The 14,917-nt window shown below is 35.2% G+C and overlaps 1 protein-coding gene across 1 annotated transcript; it reads left to right on the forward strand.

Annotated features, from left to right (window-relative positions):
• The first annotated feature begins 185 nt into the window (after positions 1 to 185).
• On the forward strand, positions 186 to 14,480 carry LOC130048450 (uncharacterized). Its single transcript, XM_056145166.1, has 3 exons — positions 186 to 826; positions 7,487 to 7,586; positions 13,699 to 14,480. The coding sequence occupies exons 1-3, from the start codon at positions 595 to 597 to the stop codon at positions 14,030 to 14,032; spliced, it is 666 nt and encodes a 221-aa protein (XP_056001141.1). The 5' UTR covers positions 186 to 594; the 3' UTR covers positions 14,033 to 14,480.
• Positions 14,481 to 14,917: the final 437 nt, after the last annotated feature.

A 14,917-nucleotide genomic window follows, 5' to 3' on the forward strand; every position in this document is an offset into this window, starting at 1 on the left:
CCCTGTTTTATATCACGTCGTTCTTATGCTTTTCATTCTACTATAGAAAAAAATTCCTTTTTTATATGTCGCCTCTCTTTCGAAAGTCAAGGGTATATCAAAAAACGGTTCATGTTGCATTCAGATTTACCACCCGAGTTCAGTGTATCATTCCCACTTGGCGATGACAGATCTATCCTGCGAATTGTGGGTTTATATCACAGGAACAGAGATTTAAATCTTTTAGTTTCATGACTTCCGTTAAATCTCCTGAGACATTCGATCCGTGAAAGAGATAAAGACGGTGCGCATACCGAAATTGCTGGATATTTCCTTTTAAAAAAAATAGTATTTGCGGTTCTTCTTTAGTTTTTTTTATGATTATTTCCCGGGTGAAGAAATTTATGTGACTGTTCAGCTTTGATAAATGCCACTGGCGTATCTCGTGCAAAGGAGTTCAGAAATACCATTCTTTTAACGGCAACAAGATAAAAAGAAAATCAAATTTTTTAATCAAATAAGATACGCTGTAACGTTGACTTTTTCCCTTTGAATAATCTTTTGTGTGATTCGATTGGTTTATTTTATTTCTTTCCGCGAGAATTTACACCTATAATGTCTACCTACAACTGTTCTGACCCTGTGTCAATTTCAAATGGATATTACGTAGTGGACAAAAGTTACTACGAAAACGGGGACCAGGTTTATTTCATCTGTAATTCCGACTACAGTTTGAGCGGGAACCCCTTACTGACGTGCGATGGGACGACAGGGAATTGGTCAGGAAATTATCCTTCATGTTCCTCCACCACGACCACGTCAACGACCACGACACCAGCTAATGAAGGTATTGTTCATCAAGTTAACGGGGAAATATAGATATAAAAGATATGTAAAAGATAGATGTAAAATATATGTAAAGATAGATGTAAAATACAGATATACAAGATATGTAAAGATAGATGTAAAGGGGGCTTCTCTTGTAGCAGTTATGTATGATGAATGAGTTTTCTTTTCTTTTTCTTCTTCTTCTTCTTCTTCTTCTCAGACTTTTCTTCTTCTTCTTCTCAGACTCGTCTTCTTCTTCTTCTTCTTCTCAGACTCTTTTTCTTCTTCTTCTCAGACTCTTCTTCTTCGTCGTCGTCTTCCAGTTTTGAAAACACATCAACAGCTAGTGATGATTAAATTGATATTAAATTGGAAGGCTGCCTCGTGCGTAATATTCTACGCTTTTTAAAAAAAAAAAGCTAAATGTTCTTTTGTTTTACACGCAAAAGAGATTTTATTTTTCGATCTTCAGATAAAATTTGAATTGGAAAATGAGATATGCATTCTATAATACATATATGAAATACACGAACAAAAATTGTATATAGGAAAAGTATACTTCAAGGTAAAATATAATTTGAAATTTCGCAATCATTCTGTTCATGAATTCATCCCATGAATCAATGCCGAAGATCGGAATTACCATTTCGTGTCCGATTCCTTCGCGGTAAAATACGAGATCTCGTTTTCGGCGTATAACTTGTGCAACTTTTCAGTAAACAAACACGTAACTAAATACATCAGATATAGTGAGTTCGGGCACTTGGCGTCAATTTTTGAAAGTGAGAAGTTGGGGGCAAATGAAGAAAAAAGTTGCAAATGACCAGCTAATATGCAATTTCTGAGATATCAGCTCTTCTGTGATAGAGGTACATTCAGTATTCCATAAAAACGATTAGGTTGGTACAGGATGTATACATACATCATAGACTGGTTGGTTGGTTGGTACATCAGATACCTTAATTTGTATCGTCTTCCGCTACCAAACAGTACAAATCTAATCTACTGACTCGTTATGGTTTTTTTTTTAGTAGTGGGATTTTCGCTTGCTACATTTTGAAAATCAGGCAGATATTTTTTGCATCAGAAATTAATCGTCTTTATCCATCGCGGATTTGTGCGAGTTATCCGGGTGATTCGGAAGTTTCGGAGTTATCCGGGTGATTCGGAAGTTTCGGAGTTATCCGGGTGATTCGGAAGTTTCGGAGTTATCCGGGTGATTCGGAAGTTTCATAGCTTTTTTTTTTTTTCAGAGTTTCGTTAATTTAATGTTTTAATATTCCGTATTCTTAAGAAATCTGAGACGTTTACAATATTTAATTACAGAAACTTGAAACTAGAAAGCGGTACCGAAGTAAAAGAGGGCAAAATTTATCAAAAGAGTCTATCTAACTTTTAGTGGCACTGTCACAAAATGCTCATACAATCAGACAATATATTAGCTTTATTGCTTAAGACATGCGTCTTATCACATCAGTTGCAATGTGTTTAGATAAAAACATAAAAATGGCATCGTACAAATTCAAACAACTGAGAATTACTTTAAAACAAAGTTTTCTCGCAGCTTAAATGCACGACAAAGATACATGTCTATAATTGTACAAATTTGAAAACAGATAGTTTATGACATTAATACTTTTTGGTATATTTATGACAAAATTCCTCGTAATGAGGGCAAATTAATACAAAGTGGTACATGTATTCGTCCTCTATGTCATTTTTACAAAATTTACATACTCTATTTTCTTTAAGTATATTGTTATGGCGGCCTGTTTCAATTTTAAGATTGTGAGAAAATAGTCTGATTCGACAAATGTGAAGTGTTATTAATTTCGAGAGCTGGGAATTCTCATCACCACATCACACACATTGTATTTGAGTACATGCGTGTATGATAACAATATCTACAATCTTTCTATCCAAGTTAAAGATGGAAAACTTCCAAAACTGGGAACAATGTGCCCATCTGCCTTTCCTTATTTCCCAATAAATACGACTTTTATTTACTTCTGCATGTTAGCGTCAATCAGACCTCTCCTACTATTTAGTTATTTCCCTTGCTTAGATATTTTGAAAAATAAGTTTACCAAAAAAATAACCCAACTTTAATGAAATCTAATTACCAGGATCAGAATGCATCTTTCCGCCGCTAGCGTAAATTTCGCATTTCTGAGTACTATCAATTATACGCTTTAAATTTAATGCACAATTTGATAAGCAATATATGAAAACCATTTAGTTAAAACATTTTGTATCATAATGTGCTTCAAAAAAGGTACCAAGAATTTAACGATCCGCCGTTTTATTGATTAAATACCAGTTTTAAAAGTTACACGCTTTCTACACACTGTCTACAGATTTGCCATCAATATTGTTCACAAGCAAACTAACGCCATAATAAATAAATCAATGTTTATTCGGTATATACATACATACAAACATACATAAATACCAAGGATAACCCATGAAAGCTCGAAAGCTTATTTCCAATGGGGGTCCTTTTTTGCACGGATGTTTGTGCTAGGGGGTCATTTATGTGGGAGGAAATCGGAGTACCAGGAGGAAACCCACGACCACCATTCCCGCTCACATACAACCAATGACAATCACGGAGATCGAACTCGGGTCGCAGCGGTGAGAAGCGAGAGCGCTACCTCTGCGCTACCCGGACACCCTGCAATATGTGACTATTTATCCATGAACAGGGTTTATATAGCATATATATACAATGTCTGCTGAACAAAAGCTTGAGAGCCTTTCATGCTTAGACCAATATAAAATTGATATCTGTGAATTTCAATATCAGGTGCATGTATATATAATCTTAAATTTAAAAATGAAAATAGATAAATAACTCAACAGCTGGATGTATGTATCCAAGACCAGTGAATTTCAACATCAGGTATATACATTATGAAATTTAAACAAAATTAAATCAAAAGGTGCATCTATCGAGAAAACTGTGAAATTTCAATATCATGTACATCGTATACAATCTCAAATTTCATTAAAAATAAATCAATCAACCGCTAGATGTTAAGCATCCAAGATCATTGGATTTGAAAATCCTATGCATGGCTATACAATCTTCAAAGTTAAACAAAATTAAATCAACAGAGGTATATTCCAAAAAAATCAGCAGATGTATATCCCCCCCCCCCCAAAATAAAATCAACAGATGTATATCCCCCAAAAAATAAAATCAACAGATGTATATCCCAAAAACAAAAACAAATCAACAGATGTATATTCCAAAAATATCAGCAGATGTATATCCCAAAAAAAAAAAAAAAAAATCAACAGATGTATATCCCCCAAAAAATAAAATCAACAGATGTGTATCCAAAAAAAAAAAAAAATCAACAGATGTATATCCCAAAAAAAATAAAATCAACAGATGTATATCCCAAAAAACATAAAATCAACAGATGTATATTCAAAAATTAAATTAACGGGTGTGTGTATTAAAAACAAATGATAAGAAAGATACAACAAGTTTCAACATCACGTATATACATTCATAAATTTAAAAAATTGAAATTAATTGGTGAATGTATCCAAAAACCAGGACACACGGCGCATGTCTTCACCTGTGTGCAAATAAAAATCCCGAGCATACGAATCTACTAAATGAACAGATTGGGTCTTAGATAGTAAACATGTAATACATTCAAATAAAGTGGTTATAAAACTGTTCAACGAAAGATCAAAAGACGATAAACAATTTAACGTTCACTGGCAAAAGAAAAAAAAAATGAACAGAACACGAAGAATAAAATTAAAGAATTTAGACATAAGACATCGCATTTAATTAATAAGCTTTGTAGATGACAAAACGGGGTTAATTCTATATCAGGAATCTGTCTGAACAAAAGAATAAATAACATAGGAAGCAGATTTTGAAAAGAGGAAAATCAGAGAATTTTAAAACAAAATCAATTTTTCTCCCTAAATAGCATTCCGTATGGCCACCTGTTCAACAAGTGAAACAGCTTAAGAATTTTATAATTTTTATCTATTATGACAATCTCCAGGTAAACTAAGACATAGGCGTGATATTTAAAAGGATTCAAGGTTCACAAAAAAGGAAAGAATCAATAGCGCGGATATTGTATGTTTATAGGTAATGCACCAAGGCTTGTTAGTGGTATTAAAAATGTGGCCTCCTGATCATGAAAGTTTTTACAACATTTTGGAAAGTATATTTGATTACCTGTATAAATGACGAATAACAAATAAAATACGTGAAGCATAAGTAGATGTCAATGAGCTGATTAAGGAACTAGACGACATCGAATTTGACGTATTTGCAGTTCGAATTCAACATTTTGTTGAATCAATATACGTTTATTATAGTTAACACGATTAAATTTCAGTCATTAATGAACTATGATAAAAAGTGAAATAGTCTAACTCAAGGGTTGTTCTTGATGTCTAATTTCGCTATCCGTTTTGACTTTTTTTCATGTTTTGAGAGAGTTGCTGAATTTTAAACATCGTTTTAATTTTAAGACTTGCTACTTAAATTTCCGGTTTTAATTAGGGCTCCATGTCGATATCATAAATGTAGGTAGCTTCCTGTGCAATATAGGGGTATTAGAAAGATTTAACTGGTATTATAAGTTATAGTAATTTTACCTTCGATATTATTACCGACAGAAACGATGGTAATTCCCTCATGAATGTGAACAATGTGCGTATGAATCCTGATAAATATAGTACGACTGTTTCATGGGAATTCTGAAAGACCTAAAAATGAAAAATAAATTTCACTTTTGAGAATACACAAGGACAGCGACACTTCACGTCAGTCTACTTTTTGTGAGGTGCTAGTTACGTGCTTCAGGAATCATGCTGGCATAAAACCTCGTGTATTTCAAAAATGAAATCTATTAGATGCAAGGTGAAGACAACGAACAGTGATCAATCTCATAAATCCTATAAGCAATACAAAAATAGATAGTTGGGCAAACACGGACCCCTGGACACACCAGAAGGTGGGATCAGGTGCCTAGGAGGAGTAAACATCCCCTGTTGACCGGTCACACCCGCCGTGAGCCCTATATCCTGATCAGGTAAACGGAGTTATCCGAAGTCAAAATCAGTGTGCCAAGAACGGCTTAACAATCGGTATGAAACACGTCAGACAGCATTTGACCCAATGCGAGGTTGTATTGACGAACTAGATCGTTATAACGACCATAGAATTTGCGAAATGCTGACTTCAATCGAGACTGTTGAAATCCCTGTACCATCAACTTGTTTGTCAGTAGCTTACCTCGATTTAAAAACTGACTATACGCAGAACAAGCTCTTGCATATCGAATAAATTGAGATATATAAACACCATATGCAGGTGATAATGGAATATTGCTACACAAATATGGGAAGTTGACGATGGAAAAACTGAAATCATCCCGTTTGTCATACAGTGGAGTTGTCAGTTTGCCGTTAATGTCTACTTTCAATAAATATATTTTACGTTCATGTGAAATACTCGAATCTGATTGGTCAAGAGACAATTAAAAAATCATAACGTTTTCCCTCTGAGAACAGAATGCACGCGCTTCAGGGTGATAGTATCTAGCAACCCGTAACAGTACTTAAAAACGGGTGATACTATCTTTAAAAGTGTGTTAAAATGATAGTGTTTGTACACAACTAATAGAGTTTCTTGTTTCATTCTATCCATAGATTACCGTGGTATCAAAATCTAACACACACACACACACACACACACACACACACACATATATATATATATATATATATATATATATATATATATATATATATATACATCTGACATATTCATATTAGAATAAATCCATTCTTTGTCTTAATATGATTTTCATCATTAAATAGTGGTATATCTTTGTTCCTCCTCAGTTAGATAAGTGCAGTCTCATTTGAGATCAGAAATACATATTTATCAAATAACTTGCGAAAAGCGGTATCTCAATACAGTGGCGGATCTAGAGGGCGGTAAGGGGTTACAATCCTTTATTTGGTTGAACCTTTTAACAGAAAAACAGTTTGGGTCCTACCTCTGGACGGAAAATGTGCAAATAGGGTGGCACCCCCGATACTCTAGCTCCGCCCCTGCTGTGTTGTGTGACCTATCACGATAATTTCAGTCGTATCGTCACATCCCTACTATCTATGCTATTTCTAATGTTCGACGCGGCCCCTGGATCGAGAACTCCCGAATTGTTATCGCACGAAGTTCATTGTTAATCGGGATGTGAACTCCTGTGATCTTCTGTGAACCCATATGAACTCAAGCATGCACGGATCTAGAAGGTGGGGGGTGTCGGGGAGGTCCGGACCCCCACCCCCCTGGAATTTGCAAAGATAAAATAAATTTTACAATGTAACGATTTATAAGAAAAATGATTTGACTGTTATTATATCATAAATATTTTTTGTGAAAAGGTTCGACCCCCCCCCCCTGGAAAAAATTTCTGGATCCGCGCCTGTCATGTGAACTTTTATGAACTCCTATGTACTCTTATGAACTCCTGTGAACTCTTACTAACTCCTGTGAACTCGTATAATCTCCTGTGAACACTTATGATCTCATGAACTCACTATTCTTGTCTGGTAGTGGTCTCCGATTCATTGATTATAATTCTAAGGAATACTATTAGCTTTAACCCCCTTTAACTTTCAATTTCAGAGTGGGTGTATGTGGGAGTGGGACTGATTTCTTTCCTAGGACTTCTGTTCCTATTGATAATACTCCTGCTATTAATCAAAGTCTGTTATCGCCTCTGCAGGTGAGTAATATACATTGTTATCGCCTCTGTATGTAAGTAATAAACACTGTTATCGCCTCAATATGTAATATACACTGTTATCGCCTCTGTATGTAATACACACTGTTATCTCTGTATGTAATATACACTGTTATCGCCTCTATATGTAATATACACTGTTATCTCTGTATGTAATATACACTATTATTGCCTCTGCATGTAATATACACTATTATCTCTGTATGTAATATACACTGTTATCTCTGTATGCGATATACACTATTATTGCCTCTGTATGTAATATACAGTTATCTCTGCATGTAATATACACCATTATTTGTGTATGTAATATACACCATTATTTCTGTATGCAATATACACCATTATTTCTGTATGTAATATACACCATTATTTCTGTATATAATATACACCATTATTTCTGTATGTAATATACATTATTATCGCCTCTGCATGTGATATACACTATCATCTCTGTATGTAATATACACTGTTATCGCCTCTATATGTAATATACACTGCTATCTCTGTATATAATATACACTATCATCTCTGTATGTAATATACACTGTTATCTCTGTATGTAATATACACTGTTATCTCTGTATATAATATACACTATTATCTCTGTATGTAATATACACTATTATCTCTGTATGTAATATACACTGTCATCTCTGTATGTAATATACACTGTTATCTCTGTATGTAATATACACTGTTATCTCTGTATGTAATATACACTGTTATCGCCTCTATGTAATATACACTGTTATCTCTGTATGTAATATACACTGTTATCTCTGTATGTAATATACACTATTATCGTCTCTGTATGTAATATACACTGTTATCGTCTCTGTATGCAATAAACACTATTATCGCCTCTGTATGTAATATACACTGTTATCGCATCTGTATGTAATATACACTATTATCGCCTCTGTATGTGATATACACTATTATCTCTGTGTGTAATATACACTGTTATCTCTGTATGTAATATACACTGTTATCGCCTCTGTATGTAATATACACTATTATCGCTTCTGTATGTAATATACACTATTATCGCATCTGTATGTAATATACACTATTATCGCTTCTGTATGTAATATACACTATTATCGCCTCTGTATGTAATATACACTATTATCGCCTCTGTACATATTGATGTACTATTATTGATTCATGTTAGGGGTATGTAAATTATCATAATTACAGAGATGCCTGTTAATTCAGGTGCACTGTAAATAATATGTTCATTCTGTAAAAAAGTTACGTGTGTGGTGGTCGGGGTGGTGGAGGTAGGGGTGGTGGAGGTCGGGGTGATCATATGAATGTGCAGCTTTAGATCATATTGATATTTTTGATTTAGATGAAAATGATGAAATTTTAGAAATTGACATTGTTCCTAATATGTCCATTTAAACTTTTTATATCATGCATTTTTTCGTATATCAAGTGCAAAAAGGTCAATATTTATTTCCATTACAAGTATCAAACTTTTTTATCTGTAGTGTTAGAAGACATGATTATGTATCTATTTTTAATTATGTAATGATTGATTTCTGTTGCTTATGTTGTGTTGACACCAACGGTCCTTCGGATTAGACCGCAAAAACCGAGGTTCCGTGTCACAGCAGGTGTGGGCACGATAGAGATCCCTCCCTGCTCAAAGGCCATAAGCGCCGAGCATAAGCTTAAATTTTGCAGCCCTTCACCGAAAGTGGTGACGTCTCCATATGAGTGAAATATTCTCGACAGGGACGTTAAACAATATTCAATCAACCAACGGACAATTGAAGTGTAATTGAATAAATCTTGAGTCAATTTTAAGTGCAAAAAGTCATGTTTAGAACACTGTAGCTCAATAACAAGCATTCTGACCCCAGTTTTTCTTTTTGATTTCTTTAATATCCTTCAATGTAGAAACCAAAAACACACTTCCCCCAAAAATTAACTTTACTCCAATTTTCAGGCGCGAACCTCTTTAATATGTGGTATTTGACGAAAATTGAACAAAACATGTCAGTTGATAGTTTTGAAGATGATCGCTTTCTAATACGAAATATGTAGAAAAAACAAAACTCTAATTTGTCAATGTTTATTGCTTACTTTGGTGAATATCCCAACAGCTGCTAGCTGGTGTCATTGAAGTAGATACGTCTCCGCAGATTACAAAGCGTAAACTGTTCCAGTCAGTGAAGTCAATATTTCTTCGCGGATTATAAAGCGTAAACTGTTCCAAACGACGTTATCTCGTATGATATGCCCTAAAATTAAATCCATGCCTTAAATAGTAAAGCCATTCTTTGTAAATAAAATCTGCAACGTAGTCATGTTACCTATTTTATTTGTAAAACTGAAAAATGTCAGAAAGAACAGTATGTAAGTCTACTTCCGCCGTGTTGTATTGTGTAGAACGGAACATTCTACTTCCGCCATGTTGCAATTTGTAGAACGAAATATTCTAATTCCGCCGTGTAGAACGGAATAGTGTTGTATTGTGTAGAACGGAACATTCTACTTCCGTCGTGTTGTGTTGTGTAGAACGGAACATTCTACTTCCGCCTGTCGTATTGTGTAGAACGGAACATTCTACTTCCGCCGTGTTGTGTTGTGTAGAACGGAACTTTCTACTTCCGCTGCGTTGTATTGTGTAGAACGGAACATTCTACTTCCACCGTGTTGTATTGCGTAGAAGGAAACATTCTACTTCCACGGTGTTGTTCTGTGTAGAACTTCATCCCCAGGAATTGTTCTCAATGTAGAAAAATTATCCAAACCATACAATTCTCCAGATTAGATTTCGGCAGGTCGTGAGTTCAGTTCTGAATGAGTAATGGGTGGTCTAGAGGTTAGAGCGTTCGCCCCGCATGCTGAAGACTGGGGTTCGAATCCCGGCCGCGACAGACCTAAGTCATTAAAGCAGGCAGTGACAGTTCCGTCGACAAACACTCAATCTAATTAAAATTAATTCCTTTGATCCGCTCATCTACTATCGCTACACAAGTAGTGATAGTAGATGAACGGATCAAAGGATCTAATTTTAATTAGATTGACAAACACTCGGCATCAAATGTGAATGTCACGGGTCATCGGAGATTATCTTAAAAACGAATGTCCCGTGTCGCAGTAGGTGTGGTACGCTAAAGAACCCTCACTGTTCAATGGCCGTGAGCGCCGAACAAAGGCCTAACTTTGGGGCCCTTCACCGGCAAGGGTGACGTCTCCATATGAGTGAAATATTCTCGAGAGACACGTTAAACAAGATACAATCAATCAATCCCAATGATTATTACGTCATGTGTAAATAAATTATAATGATAAGAATTATAGTACTTATTATGTAGATATGGCTCTTGGTCCGTTAGTGCATGCCATTAATTTCCTGGTGACTGCAATCATCATGTGTCGTGCTAATTAATTCATAGTTTCTGTACACTTTGAATTAGATATCAGACGAACGATTAACTGGACCTGCAGTGTATAATTCATTGTGTAAATGTCAAGTCGATAACTTACGGTATCTATAATAACATGTGCACACGGAGGCAATCTATCTGGGATTAGCAATCCTAGTTTTATTCTGAGTTATCTCGACACTGGATATTTTACTTATTATGAGTTATCTCGACTCTGGATATTTTACTTATTCTGAGTTATCTTGACACTAGATATTTTACTGATTTTGAGTTATCTTGACACTAGATATTTTACTTATTCTGAGTTATCTCGACACTAGATATTTTACCCACTTCGCGTCCATGCTATACTTGTTACAGGTCCATGCCATTACACTCGCAAAGTGGATTAACTTAAGGAGGTACTCTACATCGCCATAATGGCTGACTTCCTTTAACAACATGGCGGAAAAATCAATATCAGCAATATTTGACTTTTCTTTTTCAATTTAAATACCTAGCCGAGTAGCTCAGTAGGTTAGCATACCAAGAAAAAGAGAGGAAAAAAGCATACTGACTGATGAACTGTAGGTCGCAGGTTCGAATCCAGCAGGAGTTTTAAAATGTTTTCAGATTATTTTTTACTAAAGCTGTATTTCTTGACAAAATAAAGTAAATTTGATAAATTTCAACTTCAGAATATTGCTGTACATATCCTCCACTTTTCATCTACATCAAATTTCTCTGGCGTAGCATACCTCCTTAATCCACTGTAAAAAGTGAGCTACACTAACTCCGGGCGAACGCTGTGTGATAATTCTTTTTCATCTCAATTTGATCCGCATCAACTTAGAAGATTAATGTACAGTCATGTACATGCATATACAAACTAAACTGATTGTGAAGTAAATTCGGGATGTTTCTAGTATACTGGTCCAATAGCACGCGACTGTACACGAGCAGTTATTTCCCTTGCCGTTGCTAAGCGGACTGTAACACGCCGCCATTTGCATTTTAACCTCGGGTGCTGAGACGTGAAACTCGACGATAATAATAATCGGGTAATAAAATTCATTAGAAAGTTCAGCGGTGTTTGAGCGTAATTAAGCAGGGGGTTGGGGGCGACAATAAGTCAAGCTGATCATGTGAGTCTATGACATAGATTTTTTTTTAAAATTAAGCGAGGATGTTGGGGGCAGCTAGTCCCCAGTTTGGAGGTGTCTTTGAGCTAAAATATCGATTAAAACGTTTTTCTAAAGTTTTTTTTCCCTATGTCGAACTGACTAAAATATTTTTAGTAAAACAGAAAGAATCAATATTCTTTCTCAATCCCAAATGAAATTAAGTTTCCTTACAACAACATCAGTGACGAGAAAATTCACGAGAATTACGTAAGATAACACACACGTGACGATTTCCTAAACAACAGATTCTATTAATTTTGGAACATAAACTGTACGTCTCTGTGCATTCTGTTTTCAGTTTGAATTTTAAAAACTGTGTTTAAAAACCAGTCTTTAAAGATTTTATTTTACATAAGGAATTCAATTTTGGACTTATTTTTGCGATTTCTTGCCATTTTCAGGGAAAAGGCAACCCTAACCACACCGTTGGTTTTATGAATAAATATTACTTACTAATATCGTAAATCACAGTTTTTAACAACAAAAATCCTTGCTTAACGATTAAATCAATATTAATCAATCATATATTTTAAATTACCCGCCGCTAAGAGAGCAGCCATTGAAGTTAGATTTATGACGTCACACCGTCGGTTCCGGTTTATTTCAGCAGCAAGCATTGTAAACATGACAAGTCACGAACAGTTAAGTTTGGAGTTGTATAGATTTGGGTTCGTCCTTTCGCAAGAGGGAATTTAGAAAAGAAAACGTTTCTTCCAGTCGCAGATTAGGCAGACGGTAGACGTTTCTTCAAACAAATGTCTCGACCCTTAACTTGTCATTACGCAAATGATGGATCCACGGTTTACATACAGTAGTCTTTACTTTCCAGATGACTTGCTTAGGTCAGGAATTTCGAGAAAAAAATTTCACATTTCTCCTTCGCATTCGTGCAATCAACAGCTTCAAAGGAAGCATCAACCTATTTATTCGTAAAATCCAACATATCACATGCATATCTTAGAATCTCATCAAAACCGGAACAGACGATGTGACGTCAAAATTATTGATTTTATTGTCTTGAATGCGAAAGAGTTCTACATCATGGCAGCCTCTATAGATTGCGGGAATTTCAATTTTTAACGGTTTCAAATTTGTACTGAAGCTTATCTAGGCCGTATATCAACAGAATAGTATGACAAATTTTTTTGATATAATTAATCCTATCATTTATCATGTAAAAAAAAAATTGGGTTGCCTTCCCCTTTAACGATTTTACCGATCGCGTATATATATAATAAACTGTCTTCGGCGGCACTTATTTTAGCGCCATATCTTGGAGACCGGTATATCAGAAATGTTTCGTTAATTCTTCATGGTAATTTAGTACGCTGTAGAACGCCGGGTCTATAGTGTGCTGTGTATCTACTATGTAATAGGGAGGTACTTTTAGATTTTAAATATATAGATATAAATATATAAATCTGTAAAATTTCAATTCAATGATATCGGAGAACATTGTTCAAAATAGAATCAATGTAAACAAAAAAATCCAAGTCACAAGTTTTATGTTTTTATTTTCCCCAGAAAATGGTCGAGAGTGAGCGCGCTGCATGGGATTGACGAACAGGTCGAGGTGGGATGTTGCTTCGCTTGCTGCAACAGATGTTGTCTGAAATGTTGCAAGTGTTGTCAAGACGACAGCAACATCATCAAAGTGAAAACGAGACCAAAGGTGAAAAAACCGAAACAGATTCCAAAAGAAACTTACATCTCGCCGCCTCCTGCATCGGTCATTTCCGAGGACAGGGCGGAGTCTACCGCTCCAGCGCCCAGGATAGAGGTCAAACCGGCCAAAGAGATCGCCGTCTGGAAACCGCACTCCCATCCGGTCCGGAAGATAAACACCAGCACTAAATAGAGAACATGGACGCCATCTTTAGCGTCATTGATCTGTTGACCCCGTACGTTATCTCGTAAACTTCGTGTGTTTATTCCACACGTGATCTCACACACCATTGCTTTTATATTCATGTGGACATGAAATACATATCGCACGTGCACGGGACAACGGCAAACGCCTTCAGCGAAAATCTACCTACCTTTCTTGTGACGTTCCGTTCTGAACAATTAAAACAAACAAGCCATTTTACTCCCTACTTTGTCTTTCATGTAAACGTAGAATTTTAGTGATGACGTCAGTGACGTACTTTCATTGATATATGCATGCACGTACTGTATGAATATGAGTTTTATATTTATATATTTAAATATTCATCAGTTATGGTTCTTGTGTTGTATTATGTACATATTAATTTTCTATTTAAAATATTCAATATTCATCAGTTACAGATCTTGTATTGCACATGCGTTATATACACATAACTTTTCTATTTATAAATGTACATGTAATATTCATCAATTATAACTCTTGTATTGAATCATGTAAATATAAATTTCCTACATACCAATATTTATCAGCTATAGCATTTAAAAAGAAAAAAATGGGGGATGGGGTATGAAAGATTATTTCAAATGATTGTCTTAATGCACGTTTTTCTTCTGTGCATTCGCTGCATGAAGCAATCTTAATATTTACATAGCATTCTACCAAACAGTGAGAGTAATTACTATTTCATGACGATTCTTTACATGAATGTGTCAAAATCCAGCCTTTTTGTTTACACAGACTGCAGAATAATCTCTTGTTTGAAAAATCAAGTGCGCTTTCTCAATAGCTTGTGACAATGCTGTGCATTTTGCTGTTGAATTTAAATCACTTGTTTTGAATTAATACAAGCACATG

Source organism: Ostrea edulis, chromosome 7, assembly GCF_947568905.1.
Source record: "Ostrea edulis chromosome 7, xbOstEdul1.1, whole genome shotgun sequence".
Taxonomy (NCBI): domain Eukaryota; kingdom Metazoa; phylum Mollusca; class Bivalvia; order Ostreida; family Ostreidae; genus Ostrea; species Ostrea edulis.

What these genes read in the sequence shown, in the direction of transcription:
- LOC130048450 (XM_056145166.1), top strand. Translation starts at nt 595, where the DNA reads ATGTCTACCTACAACTGTTCTGACCCTGTGTCAATTTCAAATGGATAT. An exon ending in CACGACACCAGCTAATGAAG is followed by an intron (nt 827 to 7,486) that starts GTATTGTTCATC and finishes TTTCAATTTCAG; the next exon opens with AGTGGGTGTATGTGGGAGTG. An exon ending in GTCTGTTATCGCCTCTGCAG is followed by an intron (nt 7,587 to 13,698) that starts GTGAGTAATATA and finishes TATTTTCCCCAG; the next exon opens with AAAATGGTCGAGAGTGAGCG.